Below are 26,415 nucleotides of genomic sequence, written 5' to 3'. Positions count from 1 at the left end.
GTGTAGAATTTAGTTTGAAATCTGGTTTAATTAGAATTCCATGGAATTCAAGACTTCTTTTAGTGCCAGCTCTATCTGGAAAGAGTGGGTGATATTAAACTATATGTTGTTAAAGTGATCTTGGTGAAAGAGTGATACCAATAATGTTTATATTGAATAAATAAGAATCAAACTATTATTTTAAAACTGATTGGTTCAATTTAATCAACTCTAAAACTTAGATTTTCAATATATATTATAAAATGTTTTGTGGGGGACTGAGTTAAAGGCAAAACTTCCAAGTCATAAATGATTTCTTTTGGTGTTGCTCTCCTTCTATAGATATCTTATATTGGAGAAAGCATCAGATGATCTTGTTGAACGAAGCTACATTTTTAGCAGCTTCTTTTATAAATGCCTGACTAGAAAAGAAAATAATTCAATAGAAGAAAATCCAAACCTTTCGTAAGTTGACTTTCTGAGGTATTATGTTTTGTTTTGCTATTTTTTAGTGATTTCCTTTTGAACCCTGAGTTAACATTGCCATCATATGAATCAGTATTTTAAAAATATTTTGTTAAAAGATTAACATTGAACATAAATATATCTAACTAAATTTGCTTAGTAACATTAAATTTAAATTATTTTAAATTCATGAAATATCATTTTTCGGTCACTCCCTTTAAGTCTTCATTGGAATTCTTTTCCTATTCATTCTTATTCACTTTTACTCCATTTATGTGGTCGTAGTGTGTTATATATTTTTCTGGTTCTTTTTTCTTTTTCTTTCATTACTGCAAATAGTTTTTTTAAAAGTTGTTTTAGTAACCTGAAAGTTATAAATATTACATGTTTATATCTATTTTATACCTGTTGGTCATAAATGCATTGTAGTGTTGTGTTAAAGTGTAATAATTTATTGATTCATTCCCTTGCTGTTGGACATTAAGCTGTTTTCAGTTTTTTAATATGATACTATTAAGAAAATCTTTGTATAGCTAGATTTTTTTTCTATTAATATTTCCAGAGTATACTGCAACAATGGAAACATTGGGACAAAGAGCATAATTATTTTTGCAATTTTATCATGTACTATCAAATTGCTAACCAAAAACAGATCCTGTAAGTTTGTAATTCCACCAGTAATGGATGATTGTACCTGTCTTCCATAACCTCACCATTGTTGAACTTCTTTGCTTTTAATTATATTTGTGCATTTTATGGATGTGAATTAGTACTTCAAAGTTGTTTTAATTTGCTTTTCTTTATTAGTGAGTTTGAACATTTTTCTTTTGAGCTTTCATTTTTCAATTAAGAAATACTTATAAGAAAACAAGAAAAATAAAACTCTTATAACACATATTCATAGTCAAGCAAAGCAAATTTCCATATTGTCCATGACCAAACATGTATACCGAATGTCCCAAGGTAAGTCTTAAAGTACAGTTCTGTATGAAATCTTAAGTGCAGTTCTGTGCTAAGACTTTAGAGACATCCTATCCATATTTCATTCTACATCTTCAATCCCTCACCTCTTTGTTTCCAGTTCTTTGCCACTATAAAAAATAGCTGTAGCAGTCACCTGGATAATCAAAATTAATGGCAAGTTTATATGTAGTGAGACTGTCTGAAGCTATACATTTTGCAACAGGTTAATTTTTTCCTGAAACATTGTTTTCATTATGTTACTTTACTTGTGGAAATATAGTAGCATTTTTAGAATTGATTCTGTGAGAGAGACCTTTGCTCTCCAAACCATGCAGTAATTAATGACCCTGAACACACAGTCTTACCAGAATTTGTTACATGATACATTTAAAATCCTACTTTGAAATACAAGGATTAGAATTGTCAATATTATTGATAGTGTAAGCCTTCCTCAAAATTGGGATTAGATATAGTTAATACCTGAAGTAATAATAGTATAAAAGTATTTTTTAGCACTTCAGACTTTTAAATACCCTGCTGTTAAATTTTGTGTATATAAAACTGATTTTTACATTAATGTAATATTTTATATGTCTTATATTGAGGCTGTTTTCAACTGAGGTGCTTACCTATATAGATTTTTTCCCCCTGAAAAACTAAGTAAGACAAACCAGATTCTGCCCCATTATATTTTTTTAAGAGTAAAATTTTCCAAGGGAATCTGATTGTATTATTTAGGGACTGCATTTTGATTTAATAAAAAATCTTCTTAATAAATATACTAGATTTTATTCTCCTATAAACATACATACATTTAATTTAAATTACATATGAATCTTGAATTTTATTTCTTTACTAACATGGAGCCAAATTTACCAGTATGGGAGCCAAATTTCACCAACTAGTTAATCAATAGGCATTATTGAGCATCTACTCTTTAACTAGTGTTTTTAGGAATACTGAAGAAAGCATAGAATATACTTCTTGCTCTTGAAAAGCTGAAAATTTGATTGGAAAGTCAAGGCTAACATTATGAAATAATTAAAAAACAAAACAAGCTGTTATATAATAGGGTTTCAAATTTTTGTTGGGAGTTCAGAGAAGGAAGTGCTACTCACTTTGGACTAGAATAATCATTGAAGACTAGGTAGATACTGAACAAATTACCTGGGACTGGAGTCTCTCCACTATAATACTGTCCTCATGACCTCTTTCCCTTTAGAGATCCCTTTATAATATGGTTTTTTTATTTTTGTATTACAGCAAGTAAGTTCTTTTGGATAGTCTCCTTACATCAATAACAATTCTCAATAATAGATAATGTTATATCAAACTATCAATTTTTATACTGCTTTACAAAATTAGTCCTTTAAAATTGAGTCCTTTTGTACTTTGTGTATTGAACTTCATTAAGCTGAATAGAAAGCATTGTCTTGTTATTTTTACTGTATGTCAAACAATTTTTGGTGAGCAGTAAAAAAATTCCTGTGAAAGCACTTGCATTTCATATATCTGATATACTTTAAGCTGATTTGAGATACAGTAAACAAAACTACAGCAACTTTTTATGGTGCCTATTAAATGAAACAAAAATTGAAGCCCATCTCCCTGAAAGACTGGAACTCTATGACAATTCGCTTTCAGTCATCTTTAGTGTCATTTAGCTATTCCCTATCATTAGTCATAGTATAGTTACCAAAAATTTCTTTAATTGTTTGTGTCGGTTGGTCTTTGTCTTTGCAGGAAGAAACTGTCACTACTATGTCTGTAGTTGTTATTATGCTTCCATATCCAGAATCTCAAAGTATGTACTATTTTTTACATATGGAGGTGGTACTATTGACCTACCATTAATATGGCAGGTATTTTGAAGTTGTTTTCCAAGAGAGATGATGAATTTGCACTGATACATCCACACTCTCTGGTCTAGCACTTATGACCAAGAATCTATGTTTAGATCTTAAAACTTAGACTTTTGGTAAATCTCAATTTTTAATTGCCTCTACAATTTCACCCCCCCCATTCCAATGGGCACGCACCCTCTTTATGTTCTCTCTGAGACACCTCATTAAGATTCCCTCACTTGACAGATGACATATTCTATTTCTTTTCATCCCATTTCTTTCATTCTAGTAACTCTGATCATGTATTTTAACTGTTAACTCTAGTAATCTTTCACAAATCCCACTGTGATTGTTTATAAAAAGAGGGTTTCCATTTTTACTACTACTACTCTTCCTCCTTCCTCTTCCTACCCCCAATTGCCACCCTACTCCAAATGACCAATACAATGTTTTGGAAATCCTCACTCATTTTACTAATAATTCATATTATTTTAAAATATAGTTATAACAGAGAAATACAAGAGCAATAGTATTTATTTTCTCATGTACCTTTATTCTTTTTAAAATTTGGTTTGGTTTTATTTTTGGTTTTCATATTCTCTCCCTTGTTTTTCCCCCTCCCCTGCCCACTGAGAAGGCAAAAAACCCCCCCAAAACCCAAAACCCAACAAAACCAAAACCAACTCAGTACAAATATGTATAGACATACAAAACAAATTCCTACATTAGCTATGTTCCAAGAAAAAAAAAGCAAAAAAAAAAAAAGAAATAGAAGGAAGTATGATTTAATCTATACTCTGATTAATCTATACTCAGTTTTCTATCTGGAGGTGGATAGCATATTTCATCATGAGTCCTTTGGAATTGTGGTTGGCTGTTGTATTGATTAAAGTTACTAAGTCTTTCAGAGTTGATTATCTTTACAATATTGTTGTTATTATATAAACTATTCTCCTGGTTCTGCTCAGTTCTCTTTGCATCATGCATCATTCAAGTCTTCCTGGGTTTTTCTGACACCATCCCTTTCATCATTTCATCATACAATCGTATTCCATCACATTCATATACCACAACATATTCAGCCATTTCCCAATTGATGGGCATTCCCTTGGTTTTCAATTCTTTGCCACCACAAAAGAGCTGTTGCAATTATTTTTGTTCACATGGGCCCTTTTCCTCTTTCTTTATTCTCTTTTGGGTACAGACCTACTAATAGTATCTCTGAGTCAAAGGGTATGTACAATTTTATAGCTTTTGGGGCATAGTTTCAAATTGTTCTCCAGAATGGTTGGACTCATGCACAGCTCTACCAACAGTGTGTGCCTTTACTTTGAAACAACAAAATATCTTGTGAACCCTCTACTTATGTAATTTGTTATTGTTCATAAGTACAACGTACCCCAAACATTTGCTTTATGTAAACAAATTGAGTCTGTAAATAATTTGTTTGGATGCTCTAGATGTTTTATTCTGAAAATAGAATTCTCCCTTAATTGCTATTGGCATTTGATTCATAATGAACTCATATTTTGAGATTTCTTTAACTACTGAGTAAGCTTTTGTTTTAGCAAGTTTGTGTGTGGGGTGTATGTATCATGCAGTGACCAAATCTCACATTCACAATGTCATTGAGTCTACTGCACTTATGACAATGCCTGCTTTGATAATCAGGTTGCAGTAGTTAATTTGTTTTAGTGGTATAAATTATGAGTTATTTTTGGTATGGTAGCCTAAAATTGCTCTATTTTGCTTATTAAAGGGAAATAAACTAAAAAAGAAATAACTAACCCAAGAAATTTTGCTAAAACAGTTGCCTTATAGAAGACAATATATTGGGATTTTAAAAAGTAGTAAGCCAGAGGTTAATAAAGTAGCATATTTTTGTGGAGTATAAATATCTTAGGAGATCTACATTTACTAGATTGAGCACTTGCATCTAGTTTCTTCCTTTCTTCATTCACTAATTTACCACTTGGCACTAATGTGCCAAGTTCTATTTTCAGATGAAAAAATAGCAACCCAGAGGTCTTTCTTCCAAAACTTTAAGGGAAAATTCCTGTCATATTGTAAGAACTTAACAAATACTTTTTGATTGATTGATTATGGAAGCAAAATGTGTTTTTTTCTTATTCACAGAATGGCACAGAGAAGACATAAAAGAGTACGTACATGGACTCGTCATATAAACATCTTTAATAAAGATTACATCTTTGTACCTGTAAATGAGGCGTAAGTTTGGCTATTGTTTTAAAATAAGGTAGAAGGGAGTTTTTACAAGATGTTCTTTTAGATTGTAGATGTACTAAAAGGTATCGCTTTGTAAATTTTCAGCTTCATTTTCAATATATCCTCACAAAAGCAACTCATTAATTTTTGCTTTGCATATACTACATTATAACAGAATTCTGTTGTAATACTGTAACTTAGTGTGCTGTGGAATGAATTGAACATTTTAAAAAAGAGCTTTTGGGAAAACAGTTTGACTTCTTTGAACCTCTTGCTCAAAGGGAGAAGGGAATGTCGCCCTGACTGAATTTACAGTAAGACTTCTCAAGGGCCCCTCCTCAGTTTAATAACATATGCTTGTCAAATATCACAGCATAACTTCTGCAAACCCTCTCATAGCAAGGACCCCTAAAGAAGTGGAAGTGACAGAGGTTGGGCTGCCTTGGTATAAAGAGCAGAGGGGCTTTAGAGGACACAGCCATCATGTCCAACTGGGGATCAGAGAAGTGTTCTTGAAAAAGGTTGGATGTAACATGGCTATGAAATAATGGGGAAGATTTTGACAGGTGGAATTTGGGAAAGGGCATTGCAGGTAGAGGAAACATCTAATGCAGAAGTGTCTAGGTACATAGGTAAAAAAACTCATAGTTTATCTGTAGCATAAGGAAGTTATGGGATAGGAATCATAGAATTACAATGATCTGGAAGGAAGGCCAGAAGTTATTCTGGCTAACTTCTTTGTTTTATGCATGAGGTAACAGTCTCAGAGAAAGTAAGGGGCTGCCTCTGTTTCCACAGATTATAATTGTAAGTCAGGATTTGAATCCAGGTTCTCTTACTCCAGATGCAGTGCTTTCCTCTTCACTGTGGATTGAGACCATGTTAGAGACAGTATGAAGTGTCAGACTGGGTGCTTTAGGATTGTCAGTATTCAGAAGAGAGAACCATTGGAGGTTTTTGAGCAGGGTCATGATTTGATTTGATTAGTTTTGCTTTAGGAAGATGAATCTGGCAGATGCGTAGATAGAAATGTGATATAGTAGAAAGAAAATGACATTTAGAGCCAGAAGACTGAAGGTCTGTTCCCATCTGTGTGTCTGAGTTCCTTATTTGTAAAATGAGGGGGTTGGATTAGATGATATCTGTGATCTCCTCCAACTCTTAGGTGGATGCCATGATCCTTTGACTGGAAGCTGCTAGACCAATTCTCTGTCTCTCCCAAATTGAAGTTTATTTCAGTAGTCCAGGTGGGGAGTACTTAGGAAATTCCAGTGGAAATTGAAAGAGAAAATTGATGTGACATGTTTCAAATTTATAGGACTTGGTAACAGATTGTATATGAGAGGGAAAAGAGAACAGAATATGGAAGAAGACTAAGATTTTAAGCCTAGGTGACTAAGAAGATGATGGTTCAGATAACAGACATAGCCAATTTAGGAGAAAGAGTTAGTATGAAGGGAAAATGGGGAAGGTAAAAAAGAGATCTTAAAAAATAATAATATGGTTCCCTATTTCTAGGGTATTAAGGTTACAAAGCACTTCCCCCAAGTCATTATCGTTTTTCTATTTGCTGCTTCTTCCAGCATCTTGCATATCATCTTCACTTAGTGACCTCTCCTCCTTTGAATTTCACTCCATTCTTTCATATCATCCTGTCTAGATCTTGGTGGCAGCTTATCTGGTCATCCTTCCTTCTTTTGAAGAAGTTCAGTACTTGAATCACTATCTTCTTCTTCACATCAAACACTGCCTTTATATTTGTAGACTTAAACTTACATGTTGATTTTTCTTTTTTTGGAATAGACCATTGATTTCATCATTGTTTGGGAAGCTTTTCATGATAGATGTCTTCTACCAATGCAAATTCTCTGAAATTTATAGTCTCAAGAGTTGCTTGCAACGTGACAGGTTACGTCACTTGCCAAGGTTACATAGCCAGTAGGTATGTAAGAAAACTTAGGCCAGGGGTGAGGAATCTGCAGCCTTGAGGCCACATGTGGCCTTCTAGGTGCTTGAGTGCAGCCTTTTGACTGAGTCCAAGTTTTACAGAACAAATCCTTTTATTAAGGGGATTTGTTCTGTCAAGTTTGGATTCAGTCAAAGGGCTAGAGGGCCACATGTGACCTTGAGGCCTCAGGTTCCACACCCCTGACTTAGACATTTCTTCCTTACTGTGAACTCATTAGTAACATTCTACCCACTATGCCATACTGCCTCTCTATGTGGATATTCTTTCATATAACTTTGCTTCTGAGTTTATCAACCTCCTCAGCTTCTGTGGTTTGTACTTTCATTCCACCTCAGTCACAAACAGGGATAGACATTCCCTTGCTCTTGTCATTACTCACACGTGTTCTACATCCATAATCCAGAACTCTAAAATTTATGTGTCTAACCATGTATCTAGCTTCCCAGCTCCTCCCTGTGCTTCATCCTTCCAAAACCCATTTTCTAAACTCATTGCAACTTCTAGTCACTCCATTTCTTCTTTCCTTCCCAAGCGATTCCTGCTACTCTGCTCTAATTTTCCTTCAAAATTCTTAAGTAAACCAAAGTAACTGTACGTTGTCTCCAAAACTTCAATCCTTTGTATCATTGTCCCACTGGTAATTATCTCTTTCTATGATCTAATCCTTGATTACTCCTGTCATCTGCCTTCTCTACTTTTGCTTTTGTGATTCTGAACATGATGGAGTAAGTCATAGAACCATGCTGCCTGGGTCCACTGCATGTTTATGTTATCCAGTTCCAATGGGGCCCTCATTGCTATGTGCCTCTCCTTTATTTTTCATTGACCCACTCTCTATCACACTCCGCACTGTGACTATTCCAAACCTCTTCTCAAGCTGCTCACACCACTCCCTCATGTCTGTCTCTCAGTGGATGACTTTGTGTTCTACTTGACTGAAAAAAAATTGAGTAATCTGATATAGGCTTTTTCTCCTCTCTGATTCCATGCTTGAAATCACTTCAGGTTTATTTGTCCCCCCACCTTCCTCCCCCAATCCTTTTTACTTTGGTCTAGTCTCAGAGAATGATGTGGCCTTTTTCTTTTCTTTTCAACCTATGTGAATGTCAACCCATCAAATTATGCTCTTGACACTTTCCTGTCTTCAGCATACCACCCATTGGATCATCAGTCAACATTCATGAAGTGCCAACTATGTGCCTGCTACCATGTTATGCACTGGGGATACAAAGACGAAGTGAAAGAGTCCTTGTCCTCAAGGAACTTAGGTTCTAATAAGGGAGACAATGTGTGTATGTATGTTTACACAAAATGATTATTTTCCTTATCCACTAGTTCATTTCCCTACTGCATACCAGCACATGCAGATATCAAGCATCCTTAAAAAACCCTTCACATCTTCTCAAGCTGTGTCCTATGGTTCTCTTACCTTACATAGCTTAACTCAGAGAAAAAGTTGTCTATATTCATTGCCCATTTCTTGACCACTCTGTAGTTTTTGAGTCTATTGGTCGTATCCTCTTGGTGCTTTCTTCTACCTGGATTTTCATTCTTTAAATTTGCATTTCTCTTACTATTGGTGATTTAGAATTGTGGGACTCTTTTTGATAGAATTGAGTGAATTTTTTTTATTCTGAACTTAACAAACACCAAATAAAATGAGTATTTCCATATATAGAGTAGAACAGAAGAAGAGGATGGAACGTGAATATTCCTATTATGAGTGACTTTCTTCATAGTTTTTTTTATAGTACTAAATAGAAATATTGAGGACTTTTGTGGATTTATTTTGTATCCTCTTAACTTGTTAAAACTATCAATTGCTTAGTTTCTTCTGTGGTTCTATTGAGTCTTCTGTAAACTGGGATAGCTTTGTCTCATCTTTCCCAGTGATTATACCTTTGATTACTTATAGCTAGAATTTCTATAATTGTCTCAAATAATAACTGGGAAAGGGGAACATCCATGCCTTACCCTGTTTGTATGCTAGTAAAGTTCCTTTTATTTTTACTATTATTGTTATATTCTCTCACTATTTTCTTTTGCTATTTTCTTTTTACCCTTCCCATTTCCAACTCAGATAAGAATGTAGTACCTAATTCCATCTCATTCATTCTTCCATTTCTTCATAATAATTCTTGTTTTCAAGAAATGTTATTTTCATTCCACCCCTTTTCTTACTCTTTATTTTAAACTTCTAGTATTGTCTAATATTGTGATTCCAATCTTGGGGTATATGTATCCACTATAAGTATAGGAAGTTTGTCAAGGAGTTATGGGTGATATTTGGTAAATAACTATATTGTCATCTTGAAATATTCCAGAGGAACTTGTGTTAGTAGAAGTTTGTGAAATGTAAAGTGAATGGTGAAGGGGAGGAGAAATAGGAAGAGGGAGGAGAGAACAGGATAAGAAAGGGAGGAAGCATTGTAGTATGCCTTAAAAATTTGAAAGAATCGGTTGAAGGTATAATTCCCACTAACTAAAATCAAATTAATGAAGTTTGTATATGAAAAAAATTTCATATTGATCTAGGAAAAAGTTAGGGATGATAACCCAGTAAAAGATGAGAAAAGAAAATTGACCTTTGCAATAACCAGAAAATTAACCTGATTTCTAACTAATGAAATTAGAAAAATTTTGGTGTACCTGGCAGAAGCAAATCACATTCTTATTAAACATGCTGACAGGGCTTTAATTCCTTGAATCAAGATTCTCAGTCTTGTCCTCTATCAGATCCAAAGCATTAAACGAACTAATGATCTAATATGATATATTGGCATTTTAAAAAAACCCAACAAATAAAACTCATGGCTAATAAGAAACAGAATCAAGGGCGTCACTAGTTTATTTGCCCATGTTCTGATAAATATTTTTAGACTTTCATATTTTAAAATGTTTTTATGTACCAAATAAAATTTTCTTTATGGAAATTCATCTATTTTATTTCTTATGTACATATGTATGGTAAACTCTATAACTTATTTTGTTTCTTATTGAATAGGGAAGGCAGTAAGGTTTATGGAAAGCTCCAGGGGTACGGGAACTGAAAAGTTGGGAACACCTACTATAGTAGCTATTCTCAGGTATGTTAGGGTGTAGTGGTAGGATGTGTATGTAGGGTGTAGTAGGCATTCTGGGTGTCATACCACTCTCCCTTTGAACCAATGAATCTGAGCCATACCTTTCTGGGTACCCAACCACTTCCTCTACACAGTACAACACTTGACCATAACACAAAACTCTGTCTTGTAGATCATTTGAAGTATACAACAATCAATACCTCACCCCTAACAAAGTTCATTACAAGCCCCCTGTCTCATGCTGTTCCACCTCTGTGGAGTTACTTCAGGCTGGTGCCAGATTGTTCCCTTTTCGCTAGCTGTACCCAGTTCCCCCTCATTCTTCCATGATCCATTCCCCCCACACCCCGTCCTGTTCTTGCCTTCCCATCACCACAAACGCAGGAGCAGAAATCAAAAACCTCTCATCTACCTCTCCTCTTCAAACTTGATCATTCATAATCTGAACCCCTTGTTTCACCATCTCCTTTCCTCATCTGAAGCAGCTAGGTGGTGTATAGTAAGTAGATAGAGTGCTGAGTCTGGAGTCAGAAAGACCTAATTTCAAATATGGCCTCATATATTCACAAGATATGTGACCCTGGACAAGTGACTTAACCTCTATTTGCTTCAGTTTCCTCATCTGTAAAATGGGGATAATAATAATAATAGAATATACCTCACAGGGTTGTTGTGAGGATCAAATGAGATAATATTTGTAAAGTGTTTAGCATAGTACCTGGCACATAGTACACTTACTTTGTTAATGTTATTATTATTATTAATCTGAAAGAGGCATTCTTCTATTATCCCACCACTTGTAACAGTGATATAATGATGAGGGGTTGAGATTTCTTTGACTTGATATATTCATTTTTTTCACCTGGGTATTGGTGCTCTTTGCTTGAATTATTTGATATAGTGAGAGGAGAGCTGTTCTTATGAAACCTCTGACTCTATTATTCTCACAGGATTTGAGTCACTTTTTTTTTAATGCTAAGAATGTCAGTGATTTTCTCCCATGCATTTGGTTTCTTCTTCTCTTTCAAATACCTTGAGAATTGATCCCTTAGTGCACTCACAATTAAGTTATCTCCAACATGGACCTCTTGGTCTAGTTCCTCTGCTTTTTCAATTTTTGTTTTCCTTAGTAACATTTTATATCCTCATGTAGCACATTGGGGACTATGATATAAGAGATATCAAAACTCAAATGTGTTGTTTCCTCTGTTATTGATGTAGAGAGTATAGTTATAGTGATGTTATAATCTTATCTGATCGCTTCCGTTTTTCATTTATTTGTTGATCTCCTTCCAGTTTTATCCTTAAATGCTCTTGAGAAAATCTGGCTTAATTGGGTCTCTCACTAAACTATCTAAAACTTATTTCTTTTCCTGTACTACTTATTATGATGCTGCTCATGATCTTCCATCATCCTTCTCAATAAGATATTACAAATGAGTTTATATTCTATACTAGTATTGCCTAGCAAAGAGAATAGGTGTTTGTCAGATAAGACGGATTCTAGGTTCTTTTGGGCTTCTTTTTGTGGTAGTTGGTTAGCACTGATTAAACTTCCTTAGGAAATGGTGATAGTCTATGTCAGTTCCTTTAATAATTAAACTGATTAAATCGATTTCTTATTTTGAGGAGTAAATAATTTATTTAAGTATACTAGATTGGAGTTGTTTTAATTGCATTCCTTGTTTTCTCATTTTTATTATTCTAATTTGGTTTTGATTTTTAATTTTGCTCTAACAAGTCAGTGGTCTCACTTCATGGAGACGATTGATTTAGAAATGACTCTTACATTAGTAAGTTGTCATCTTCTATGTGTTAAGATAAAAGTGTTTTATTTTTCTTATTTTTTTTGTGTGCTTGCTATGTCCAGTGCCTTTTGACCTTCATCTTGAAGAAAATATTCATTATATATGGTCATGAAGCTTTTGTGTAGTCTAGAAGCATTTAGCCTCTTGCTCATGAGTTACGTTTCCTGAGATTTGTTTTTTGCCATCTTCTCTTATGCCCACCTCTGTTTTAGTCACTAAATATTAGAGTATATGGTGGTTTAATTCAGAAGGTCTTATTTTTAGTTATTAATAGAATTTGTCTATGTCCTTATCTCCTGCAACCAGTATTGGTATATAAACTACAATAATTTTCATGGTGATTTTTTTAAAATGAATTTTTATTGTGAGTACTGAAATATAAAATGTCCAAGTATCCCATGAAATGGTTCTTTTTATTGTCTTTGTATAGCTCCTTCATTTGGTTATTCAAGAAGCACCCGTGAACCATCCTATTTAGCAAAACTTACTTTTGCTTCTGGTTCAGCTTAAAGAAATGTCAGCATTGATATTTTTTTAGCTTCTCTAATAAAATGATTTTTAACCTTTTCTTGTATAAACTTTTGGCAGTTTGGTGAGGATCCCTTCTTGGAATAATGTTTTAAATGCACTAAATAAGATCCATAAGCTTAAAGGAAGTCAATTGTATTGAAGCATAGTTAACAAATTAAAATAAAAAATTTATGGTCCTCAGATTGAGAACTTCTGCTCTAATAGCTTGTCTACTTATTGATATTAGATAATCATCTCACATTTGGAGTGCCCACAATTCAGTCTGTGTTTGAAATGGGCTAAAACTAGGTGATTGTTTGCACTTTTTCTTTCTTTTTCACTAATCATTGGTGAAGTAGAAAGTGGCTATCCACACTGGATTGATGGCTTTTTTATATTTTAATTTGTTTCAAGGGCAACTATGGCCAAATAATTCTTTACTCAGTGACTAGCCGACTGGTGATGAGCCTCTCTGTACTTAATAGGTTGGTCCTCAGAAAAGTGACCATACAGTCACTAGGACTGTAACATTTATAGAATGGTACAACCTTCCAGACCTTATGCCCCACTGGCATGGTCTTCAAGAAACCACAGTCACTTTCATTCTGTAATGGTGATTATTGAAATAGTACTTTGTGTATGAAGAATTTATTTTCTTTTTGCTAGACTATGTGATACAGTTGGGTAGATAAGTTATAAACCTGGTCCATATATATTCAACATACATTGAAAATCGACAATTAACTAGATCCAGAATTGAATAGAAGTTGGAGGATAAGCTGGATTGCTTCTGGGAAATTGAACATGCTTTTCTACTGTTAGTCAGTGAGCATTTATTAAACACTTGCTATATGTCAGACACTGTCCTAAGTGATAGGGATGCAAAGAATTGCAAAAATCAGTCTTTGCTTTCAATCAGTTCACAGTCTAATGAGGGAAATGACACACAAGCAAGTATGTACAAATAAGATACATATAGGATAGATTGGGCATAGTCTCAGAAGGAAGGCATGAAGATTAAGAAAGACTGGGAAAGGCTTCTTGCACAAGGTAAGACCTTAACTGCATCTTGAAGAAAGCCAGGGAAGCTAGGAAATGGAGATGAGGAGATATAGTGTTTGAGGCATGAGAGACATCCAGTCAAAATGTTTGGAGATGGGATAATGGAGTATTATGGGTACAAGAGCACAGAGGCTAGTGCTGATGAACCACAGAATGTGTTGAAGGGAGTAAGGAATAAGATCCCTGGAAAGGTAGGAAGAGGCCAGGTTATATGAAGGTCTCTGAAAGTCAAACAAAAGATTCTGTTGGTTCCTGGAGATAACAAGGAGTCACTGGAAGTTGTTGCATGGGGTTGTGTGTGTGTGTGGGGTGCTGGTGATATGGTCAAATCTCTGGCTTAGGAAGATTGATTTAATAGATGAGTGGAGGTTGGACTGGAGTGGGGAGAGACTTGAGGCAGAGATATGAATTAGAAGGCTTTTGCAATAGTCTAGGTGTGAGGTGTTGAGGGTTGGCCTAAAGTTGATGGTAGTGTTGGAGGAAAGAAGGGCCATATATGTGAGATTGTTACAATGGTAGAAATTATAGGACTTGACAACTAATTTTATGTGGAGGATGAGAGAGTTGGGGAGTCAAGGATGACATCTAGGTTGTGAGCCTGGGGGCCTGGGAGGATAGAGGTACCCTGGAGAGTAATAGGGAAATTAGGAAGGAGGTTTTGGGGGAAAGATAATAAGTTCAGATTTGGATATTTTAAGTTTAAGATGTCTACGAAGTACCCAGTTTGAAATATCTGATAGACAGGTGTAAATCCCAAGCTTCTATCTGAGTCAAAGGGTCACTTTTTAAAATACCAATTTTCTGTCAGAAGCATGACAGTCTTTGAAATTGAAGTTGCTGGTCATCCCAAAGGAAGTAGATATACAATGAATATAAGTAGGTTGTGTTATATTACTGATGAAAAGTTTACAGAAAACATGTAAAATATGTTACAACAGAAATATATGACCAGATGGTCAACCTCCATTGGCACCCCTACAACGTCGAGATGTAGAGAGAAAGGCCCTTGGCATGTTAGATTTGCCCTCTTTAAATGTTTTATGTGGGAACATGGAGAAGAGAGTCATACAGGAGAAAAAGATTCTGTTGAGTTGGAGGAAACATGTATATCAGAGATTAATCAATCACAGATCCTTCAAAGTAGGAAATTAACAAATTGGATAGAGATATCTAATGGAATGCCACGTGGCTTTGTCCTTAACCTTGTCCAGTTGAGCATTTTTATCAGCAACTTGGATGAAGACATTAAAAAAAACATATTTATCTTATCTATGGATGACAGTTCCACAGATGGGTAGAAGAGAATACCTAATAAATTACTTAACGGGATCAGTGTTGAAAACAGGATGATAGAAACCTGGCTTAATAGTATTTCTGTAGGAAAAGACAAGTTTTAGTTGATTGTTGGCTCAAAATGAGTCATCAGCATGTCATGGTTGTTAACCTCCCCCATACCCCCCCAAAAAAAACCCCAAACCAAAACCAAACCAAACACAAACAACAAACAACAAACAACTCATTCAATCTTAGGCTACCTTAGTAGAAATATCATATCCAGATAAATAGTACTAATTATCCCACTGTACTCTCTGCTATTCAGATTATATCTGGAATATAATCTGTAGTTCTTAGTGTCTCATTCTCAGTGCAAGACAAGAGACCAGAGAGGTGAGGGGTTTATGTGGAATTGTTTGAAGGAACTGGAAATTGTATGAAGAAGAGAAGAGTTTGAGTGGTGATGGTTGAGATGGGAAGGGAATATAGCTATTGTTAATTATTTGAAGCACTGCCATATGGAATAGGTATTAGGCTTATCTTGGGTAACTCTAGAGCAGAAGTGTCAAACATGCAGTTTTTCTTGCTGGGGCCCACAACATTCCTCAGTGCAGCCCAAACTAGATTAAAATATAATTGGGAAACATTTAACAAAATAAATAAAAATACAACAAAACATAGCATAATATTTAAAAACTAAGTCTGTATTTGGCCCATATATGGGATCTTTATATATGGACTAGTGGCCCCTGTTTCTATTTGAGTTTGACACCACTGGTCTAGAGGATAAAACTAGATTCAATGAAATAAAGTCTCAGGGAAGCAAATTTTAGCTCAATATAAGTAAGAGCTTTCTTATAATCATTGGTACCTCACTGCAAACAATTGGATGGATTGTTATTAGATTGATATGAGAATTATTATGCCTATTTTATCAGATGTTTTTATGGAAAAGATTAAGTGCCTTTGAAATTTTTTTGTTTATATTAAGATATTTCTTTCTTTCTTTCTTTTTTTTTAAAACAGATCTCATTGGTATCTTGCAGTCATTTGTTTTCCATGGTTAGAAGGGCCTGTGTATGAAGATTTTCCAAATCAGTTATCTCAACAATCCAAGTCTCCACAATGCCAACATGACTTTCAAACTCTGGGTAATACATAACATAGATGGTAGTCTTTTAATGATCATGGCAATAAAGTACAAAATATTAAAAGAGAATGGCTACAGAAAGCAATTTAAAATTAATGGCATAGCTAAAAATAATTTTAAAATGAATGGCAGGAAACCTAAGATTATCATGCAAAGGAAACCTTGTCTGTTGTATTATAGAAGTAAAATTTTAAGTGACTTTGATGTATTCAGCTTTGAAATTACAGAACTATGTGTAGAAATATTTTTGAATCCAACTGACTTTCATTTTGTGCCATTCATCTCCATGCATAGGTTGTAGTTAGTAACAATTGTATACAGTAACTAGCGGTTTTCATAGGCAATTGTTTTCTCTTCCTCCCACTCAGATTTTCTACTATGAGATCAATATACAACACAAAATATCACTTAAATATACCCAGAGAAGCCATATCATATAATTGGCATATATGTTTTGGCCAAAGCAAACATTAATAAAAAAATAGCCATTACATTATAGTCAAAGCATGAAAAACAAAACAGATGAAGTGGCAATATTCCTAGAATTCCACTAACAACCTCCTGGAGCTTATTGTTTAGGTGATCATTAACTAAAGATAACAAAAGATAGCTCCAATTAACCATCATTTATTGCTATCCTCTTTTGTCATACCCTCTGGCACTGCCACTCTATGGTCAGCAGAGTTCCTTTCATCCTATATCTCTTCTCCTGTCTTTTGGTGCTGGTTAAAACTTTTTCCTAAAAACCTCTCATCCTTTAACACCCACTCTCAATCTGCCTGATCCTCTTACCTCCTGCCCTCCCTGCAGCCTACTCTGGGACTAGAAAGTTGAGTCAGCGTACTCCTCAGTCCATTCTGCCATTTTTAGACTATTCCTCTGCCATCATCACTCAGAAATTAATTCTGTAAGATTTGTTGCTCAGGCTAGATTCTTATTGCTATCATCTACTGATTTCCCAGGTCATTCTCCCTCCTGCTTCAATGAGTGCAGTACTTGAGTCACATTCTTTTTCTCCATATTAACCTGTGTTCTTATTCATCATTATTTCAGCATTCATACTGATGACCCTTCAAACAACATAGGCCTTTTCTTTAATCTTCCCATTTCCAATGACTTAGACCTCCTCATCATCAATAGGAGTTGTCATAACTTAGACCTCATCATAACCCCAAACTGTTTTTACCTTAGGCTTAAAATTTTTGAGTCATCTTTGACCATTTTCTTTTTTTAGCACCTCCTCTCCAATATTCAAATAACTGTTTTGTCCTATTGAATCAACCTCCATAACATCTCAACATTACTTCTCCTCTACACAAACAGCTACTACCTTAGATCAGGTCCTCTTATCTGGATTTTTTAGTAGCTTCCACCTGGTGATCCTGCCTCTATTCTCTCCCATGTTTAACCCGTCTTTCATACACTTGCCAAACATTCTTGCCATACACTCTTCTTAAGGCACAAGTCTGAATATGTCACTCCCCTCATCAGAAAGAAAAAAACCCCAAATTGCATTAGTTCCCTTTTGCTGGGAGTTAGCCTGGATTTAAGGCCCTCTACAATCTGGCTCCAATCTACCTTTTCCTGCCTTATTTCACAGCACCCAGTTTCATGCCTTCCATTAAAATCAAACTAGACAACTAAATGTTCCCCAAAATTTCACACTTGATCTCCTGTATCTGTGCATTTACAAAGGCCATCTCCCAGGCTTGGAATTTACTCCTTTCTCATCTCCCATTTGTTGTAATCTCTCTCTTCATCTGAGGCTCAGATCAATTAGCACCTCTTCTGTTAAACCTTCCCTGATTATCCCAGCTAAAAATGTTCTTTCTCTCCACAGATTTTCCTAAAGCAGTTTATTTGGATCTCTCCCTTGCCTCTTTATATTATACTTATTGTGTAGTATGTATGCATCTCCATCCTGAAAGGCTCCAGAATATATATGTGTGTGTGTGTCTATTTTTATATATACATGTAAATCTGTATATAAATCTGTATATATACATATATATATACATATATATAAACACATGTACGCAGATGCCTCTTATATTATATTTATTGCTTTTGTGTATATCTATAGCCTGAAAGACTCCAGAATACATATAAACATATATATGTTTATATGCATGTTTATGTGTGTATATACATACACACATATATATAAATGTCTATATTATATTTATTGTGTAGTATTTTTGTATGTTTGTATTCATCACCATCAAGAATACACATACACACATATGTGTATACACATATAATATACATGCCTACCCATACACAGATGCCTCTTTATGTTATATTTATCATGTTTTATATGTTTTGTGTATATGTGTGTATACATCTTCATGCTGAAAAGTTTAAGAATAGCCTTCTCCTTCTCTATAAACACATATACATGTATATGTATGTACACCCACATGTAAACACACACGTACATAGATACCTCTTTATGGTATACTTATCATGTAGTATATGAATATACATTTCTGTTCCTGAAAGGCTCAAGAACATATATGTATATAAACATGTACACAGATAAAACAGAATACATACAAATGAGTGTACATATGTCAGTCTATATATATATATAGGTACATGGTATGTATATATTATACACATGCATAAGTATATATATGTAATGTGTGTGTGTGTATACCTTTTATTATGCTTCTGTGTGTACATGCCATATCTTTATAATCCCTGCCTCTCCCACAGTAGAATATAGTACCATAAGTTGTAAAATTTAGCCATTTTTTATCCTTGTGTCACTAATTTTTAGCATAAGGCCTTTTGTGTAATAAATTTCTTAATTTAATTTTCTTACTGTTGTACTTCCAGCTTTTAAGAAAGACTGTCACAGGTATCTGATATTTCAGGTTTTGGCCACTGAGATTTGGCCATTGTTGTTAAGAACGAGCCATTATCAGTTCTTTCCAATGTTTAAGCTTTTGCATAACACATAAACAAAGCCCAATAAGTCGTAGGTATTTTTTCTTTTACTAAATGGATAGAGATGAAATATTAGACATACAAATATTGGTTTTATAAGTGCTTATATTGTTTTGTTATTTCAAACTAGATAATGATCTACGTATTACTTCCTCACTCTCCTTAGAGACAGAGGATCCCCAGGTAAGTGAATTCTTTTTTAGAGGTGAGGGAAGAAAAACTTAGATGTGTACTATGTTATCTGAGCAAGGGGCATATTAAGTTATGTCATTGTGATGGATATTATGGTCCTCAGATCATAATTTTTTAGACTTTCTTTGTTGAGGGGGAAGGGAAAGGATAAAGACTTATGCTACTTCTTAGCTAATCATTCTTCACTGTATTTTTTTGTTTACTTTTCCTCCCTAGATGTATTATTTTACACATATCCTTCATCATCTCTACTAAATTTTTCAAGGTTAATTTTTAAAAGCTATTAGCAACACTGCCCAACATAGTTATCATCGATGGACTTATTAATACATCTTGTTTTCTACATTTCATCTGAGCTGTAGTTAAAGATCATTAATGTCTGCTACAGAATCAACCTTTTGTGGCTACCAGTCTACTCTCTCAAACTCATTTTACAAAAATGGTAGTGATGTGGTTTAGGTTTATTATTCTAATTCATTGACAAGTCTTATGTGATACAGTTTGAAGCTTTAAGTTTTGGGATAGCTTTTGCTTTCTTCTTATTCTTGCTCTTATTTTTCTTCATAATAATAATTAGTAGTACATTGGATTTATAAAACACTTTTTCTAAGAATTGATCACTTTGCATACTGGCCTGCCCGTTGATGTGTTTGTGTATGTACATATATAAGTATACATACTCCTTTAAGCAAACTAGATGAAGATAGCTGCTAAAATTAATAAATTAAAAAAAATTCTCTCAAATTTGAACATCACCAGCTGCCATGGTGAGGGGCTGTTGGTGTGGTTACTATCAGGGCAGAGGGAAGGTGTCCTTCCTTTTTTCTGATACTATAAAGGGAAGGGAACAGTAGTCCCTTTGTGTATAGGGGATTTGGTGTGGAAGAGATATTCCTGCCACTCTGAATTATAAGTTCTAACTTTGAACACAGTTTCTTATAGTAACAATGTTATTGAGAGGGTACTACCTCTTCCATGCATGTTCTGGAGTTCAGAAAATTGTATTTAGACTGAGCCATGGTAAGCTTCGTCTGGGGCCGTTTCTCAAAAGCAGTTGATACTCATAACAATTCAACTAATTTGGGCCAGTTCCTCAGACCTATCCTGTCATGGTGAACACAAACAAGCAACTAATCTCCCCCTCCCAGGAATTTTGTTATCTGGGACTATTTTTCTGGGACCAGTACCTGAGTGCTTGATCCTGTCGGAAATTTAACCAATTCAAGCTGCAGAAGCAATGGAGTGAGGAACTTGGATACCATGCAAATAATTTCCCAGGCTTGTCCATATAGAACATTCATACAGGCATTTTGAATCCCTACTTTACATTGGGGCGAATCAGATCACTGGCATTAGGATATTAATGCTTGTTACTGTAGTTCTAAGTTAACCACTTCCAGTGGGGATAGCAGTTGATCACGTTGGAGTTTCATCTGTGCCTTTCCATATGTGATTAACTTTGCTCTTTGGTGGCTTCTTATGTCTGATGGGCAGATTCCATTGTCAGTATGGTTCCAGCCAGGTGCTCTTTAGTTCTTCCTGTGGGCCTCCATTCTGGAACTCCATAGCATCTTCATTGTTGTTGGGTACAACAAAGAATTTGACTTACTATTCCCAGACTAATGTGGGGCCTAATCTACTAAGATGAAATTTAGTGAGGATACATTTAAAACCTTCAATTTGGGTTCAAAAATAACTTGACAAGTTTAATATGTGGAGACATAGGCAACAATTCATCCAAAATATATCTGAGGGTTTTAATGGCTGCAAGTTCCATATGAGTCAGCAGTTCTATTGTAGCCAAAAAACCTAATGTGATCATAAGCTTTGTTAAGAGAGAGGTACTGTACAGAACTAAGGATGTGATAGTGGTCAGACCATGAAGGGAATATTATGTGCAATTCTTAGTGCTTTACTTTAAAAGAACATTGTTAACTTGGAAAGAATCCAGAGGAGGGTAGCCAGAATGGTAAAAGGCCTCAGGTACATGCCAGAGAAGTACTGACTTTAAGGAACTGAGGATGTTTAGCTTGAAGGAGAAAATACTCTGTATGTAATAGTTATTGTCTGGTATTTGAAGGGCTTTCATATGGAGGAGGGATTAGACATATTATGTTTGGCCCCAGAGGACAATGAGAAGTAGGGGATGGAGGTTGCATATAGGCAGATTTCAGCTGGATATGTGGAAACATTTACTTATTAGAACGATCCAGAAGTGAAATGCACTGCCTTGGGAGGTAGTGCATTTTCCTTCACTAGAGATTTTCAAGCAAAGGCTGGAAGTTGTGTATTTTGTAGAAGGTATTCTTATTCATTTATGGGTTGGATAAATGGCCTCTGATGTCCCTTCCAGCTCTGGTGTTCTGTGACTAGTGGTCCATAAAACCCATTTAGACTATAAATGACAACTAAAATGCTGTATATTTACCACAGTATTACTTTCTACTACTGTGTAAATGAAGAGTATTTCTACAATGTTGAGGATTAAATAAGTATTTTTGTTGGTTAAAGTGAATACTAGACCAGTTATAACATTATTTGTAGGGGAAAATGTGCTTAGTGTTACAAAGAACCAACTGACATTAACTTTTGAAATAAGATCCAGTTGTACGTTGGGGATTTCCCTATATATGAAAATTGGATTGACAGAAAAAAAATGTTGTAGAATGAATCTTTATTTTACTAGGATTCATAATGATAGACTTCTTTTAAATAGCAGGTCTCCATGCATGTTTAGAATAAGAGTAAGTTTATACAAATTGTTTTCTACTTAACTTTTCAGGAACACAAAGCTATTACCTAAAGCAAAGCATATTTGCATGCATTCAGTACATATCTCTTGAGCATCTGTTGTGTGCAAGGTTTTGTTGTAATGAGTCAGCTATATTTCCTGGCTTCAAAGACCTTACAGTTTAGTATAGAAGTCATGTGTACAGATAACTGTAATAAAAGGCAATGTATAATATCTGGTTCAAGGGATTGCAAACAGATTGCATAAAAGTTGGGAGGCAGAGAGGGTTTCTAGTTGGAGTAATAAGGAAGGCTTTATGGAGGATGTGACATTTGAGTTAGACTGTGAAGGTTAAATAGGATTTTGACAAGTAAAGATTAGGTAGATGGAACTCTGGAGGAATTGCATAGGCAAAGACATTGAGGTAGTAAAGCAAAAGGCATGACAGAGAAAAGGACAGTAGTCTTGTTGGATTGTAAGGTTTGTGTAGAGAATTAGAGTGTGTAGAGAATTTGTGTAGAGAATTGTAAGGATAAGACTAAAAGCATGCTGTAATATTTGTAATATTAATTGATTCATATTGAGGCCTTAGAAGATATTTTGTTTGAAACCCTTGGTCATATAGAGATGGCACAGGAATTGTGCATGATGAGATATACCATCAGACTCATCCATATTTATTGAAATAATGAATTGAGTTAAGGGATTATAGGCCAAACAAAGATGAAGTATCTCTCTCTTGAAATAGTACTGTTTGATATTCTACTATGTTCATGGTCTACATGGTCTCCTTGGTATAAGTACTTCCTCTTCCAGCATAGAACTTTCTTCCATTTCTAGTATGTGATTTCTGATCATCTTTCCATAAATCCTCATATACAATCTTTCCAAATCTTGGAGGCTGCATGTTTCATATTTTATGTTCACCAGTACAACCACATGCCTGCCCCACCTCCTTTCTTGCTCATACCAATAATGAGTGATTTAATTTATTCTGCTTCTCATTTGTCTATCATTGATAATGATGGGCTGCTACCTCCCAATACCCACTGTGTATCTTTCCATCACTCTTTGATTATAGTGGTTGATAATTCTCTGCTATATAGCATCTCTGGGAGAATCGGGATAGGAATAGGGACTGGATCTGTGATTTCATAATTGTATAGAACTCCCAGATAAGGAAACTTCCTCTACCAGTTCAGGATGGTACCTTTTCTGCAACTTCTAGTCTTTGAGAGTTGCCTGGAGTACTAAGAGAGAGACAAATTAAATGACCCACCCAGGATTGCACAGCCAAAATGTGGCAGAGCTGGGACTTGAACCCAAGTCTTCATGGCTTCAAGGCCAGCTCTCTATCCATCTCTAGTTCTCTTACTATTTTTCTTGGGAGATTTTCAGTGTTAAAAAGATGGGTTTTGGGTAGCAGACAGTTTGAGATCATTAGACGCATTGTGGGATTTTCCACATGATCCAGACCATCGTCTTTCTGCAGTTTAGTTCTTTGATCATTTGATTGCCCACTTCTCTCTGTCTTAAGATATAGGTAGTGTTGGATTAATTCAGTGGAATGTCATTTCTGATTCCACATTATAGTTTGGGTGAACACATATTCTTCACTCATTTTTTTTCTCATGTGGTTTACTAGGCCAGACTTTGAGTGGACATGTTTTACTGCATGATATGGTCAGTACAATGTCATAAGGAGAATTTAGAAAACCTCACCAAGTATGGAGTATCCTTATTTCAGTTACACTTTACCCTAGGAAATACTTAGATGGTAGTGGTATGCACTTCTGAGTGTATAGCTTACAGTTTTATGTATTACTTAGAAATGATAAAAAAAATTGTTGAACAGAGTTACATTTATCAGATAATTTTGCATAATCTTAATATGTACATGAGAGATATCTTCTTAGAAGAGAGCCTTTAAGACTGCATTGTGAGTGAAATGAAATTTTTATAACCTACAGATTAACACAGCAGAATTATATATTTTATATAAATGTCAATCATGTGTAACTGAAGATGTGGTTTATATTGTCTCTGATAGCCTGTCATTTTCATAAAAGGTACTCCATGAATCTATAATTTTACTAAAAATTTTATAGTGATAAGAAAGTACATATGTGAAACAGTAGTTATTGATGTTTTCTTGGTTGCCATTTTGGGTATTAAAATTTTTTTTGGTTTGGACTTTTGATTTAATCAGTTTGGGGAATTCCTAGACTGTTCACCAATGTAGATGGGCAACTTGTCTCTAATTTTTAGTCTTAAGAGAGTTTCTTGGGCTACAAAGAGATTATGATTTGACTAGGATCATGTAATGTTTATGTTTCAGAGACAAGATTTGAATCCCGGATTCCTGACTCCAAGGCTGACTCTTTAATCATTATGGCACATTGCCTTTCTTGGATATTTGTACTATGATTTTTTTTCCATTCTTTTAGGATCTTTCACTCCTTGAGGTATTTTGATAATCAGTCCTGGAGTACCTTTAAAATTCTTTTGCCTCCAGCATGGATTTTCTCTGGAGTCCAGCTGCTTTTCTCACTTTGTTTTCTAACATCTCCATTTGAATGTATGCTCCTCAAAGGGATAGTTTTGATTTTGTATTTGTATCCTCAGCATATAACTTTGTGGCACATATCAGGTACTTAATAAATGCTAACTCTTTGATTTTCTTTTTTTCCCCAATTAATAAGCATTTATTTTCTCTCTCCTATCTACTCCACCCCAACAACAACAAAAAAAATCAACAAAAAACCAAACACAACAACCCTAAACTCTTTTAATACATACTCATAGTCAAGCAAACAAATTCCTGTATTCTCCATATCAAAAACATATGTCTCATTCTGATTTCTAAATCCATCCTCTCTGTCAGGAGCTCGGTAGCATATTTCCTCATCAGTTCTTTAGAATTTTGATTTATCATCACATTCACCAGAGTTCTTTTTTAAATCTTTCAAATATGTTTGTCTTTTAATTGCTGCTGCACAAAGTTCTCTTCCCAAGTTCTGATCACTTTACTCTTAATTCATACAAGTCTTCTCAGGTTTCTTCTAAATTGTCCCTGTCCTCATTTCTTATGGTAAAAATAGTATCCTTTACATTCATATACCATAATTTTTTCAGCTATTTCCTAACTGATAGATATTCCTTTAGATCCTAGTTATTTGAAACTCAGAAAGCTATGATGGATCCTTTTCCTCTTTATTTTATATCTTTGAGGTATATGCCTAATAGTGATATTGCTGGATTGAGTTCTGAATTACTTTCCAGAATGGTTGGAACAATTCACAGCTCTGCCAACAATTCATGCATGTACCTGTTGACCCATAGCCCAATTAACAACTGTCATTTTCTTTTTTAAATCATATTTGACAATCTAATAGTTATGTAGTGAAACCTCAGTGTTGTTTTATTTTATATTTCTCTCATTATTTGTAATTTGGAGATTTTTCATGTGGTTATTGATAGTGTGCTTTTCTTCTTTTGAAAATTGCCTGGTTATATCCTTTGGCAATTTCTTGATTGGAGAATGACTCTTGTTCTTAAATATTTAAATTATTTCCCTTTTTCAGAGAAACTTGCTGCACAGATTTTTTTCCTTCAGTTTACCTTCAAATTTTAACTGGGTTGATTTTATTGGCAGAAAATATTTAATTATGTAATCAAAATCCCCTAAATATCTTGAATATCAGGCCTTTATAAGATAAATTTGCCACAGAAGTTATTTACCCCAACTAAAACTCTTTTCCTTTCAATTCCAGCTGCATTGATTTTGTTTATATAGAAATCCTTCTATTTTATGTAATTAAAATTGTTCCTTGTGTTTTGTGATGACCTTTCTTCCTTGCTTGACCAAGAACTCTTCCCCATCCAAAGCTGTAAAAGGAATATCCTTCCCTGATCCTTCCCTATTTTTTCAAGAAAAATGTTCAGTACCTTGTACACCTAAGTTACATATCCTGCACATTGTGGGTACATGGGAGTGAGATGTTGGTCTAACCCAATATTGGCCACACTTCTTTGCTACTTTTCCAGCCATTTTTGTTAAATAGTGAGTGAGAATTTGCACCATTAGTTCAGGTCTTTGGACTTAGCAAACACTAACTTATTTTCTTAACTTGGTTTCTGCATTTTGTGAGCCTAATCTTTTCTACTGATAAACTTTTTTTCTTTTTAAGCCAGTGCCAGGTAATT

The 26,415-nt window shown here is 34.7% G+C and overlaps 1 protein-coding gene across 5 annotated transcripts in view; it reads left to right on the top strand.

Annotated features, from left to right (window-relative positions):
* The window catches only part of SENP7 (SUMO specific peptidase 7), a 158,889-nt gene that overhangs the window by 115,618 nt on the left and 16,856 nt on the right, over nucleotides 1-26,415 (top strand). For all 5 annotated transcript variants that reach the window (XM_020999860.2, XM_020999859.2, XM_020999856.2 and 2 more), the window contains 4 exons: nucleotides 322-444; nucleotides 5,388-5,480; nucleotides 16,211-16,335; nucleotides 19,417-19,469. In XM_020999860.2, the coding sequence (XP_020855519.1) occupies nucleotides 322-444; nucleotides 5,388-5,480; nucleotides 16,211-16,335; nucleotides 19,417-19,469 (394 nt within the window). The remainder of the gene's footprint in view (nucleotides 1-321; nucleotides 445-5,387; nucleotides 5,481-16,210; nucleotides 16,336-19,416; nucleotides 19,470-26,415) is intronic.

The sequence above is a fragment of the Phascolarctos cinereus genome, unplaced genomic scaffold, assembly GCF_003287225.1.
Source record: "Phascolarctos cinereus isolate Bilbo 61053 unplaced genomic scaffold, phaCin_HiC Scaffold_726;HRSCAF=1367, whole genome shotgun sequence".
Taxonomy (NCBI): Eukaryota; Metazoa; Chordata; class Mammalia; order Diprotodontia; family Phascolarctidae; genus Phascolarctos; species Phascolarctos cinereus.
The sequence above is the reverse complement of the archived record's forward strand: the minus strand, read 5'-3'. Positions and strand labels throughout refer to the sequence as shown.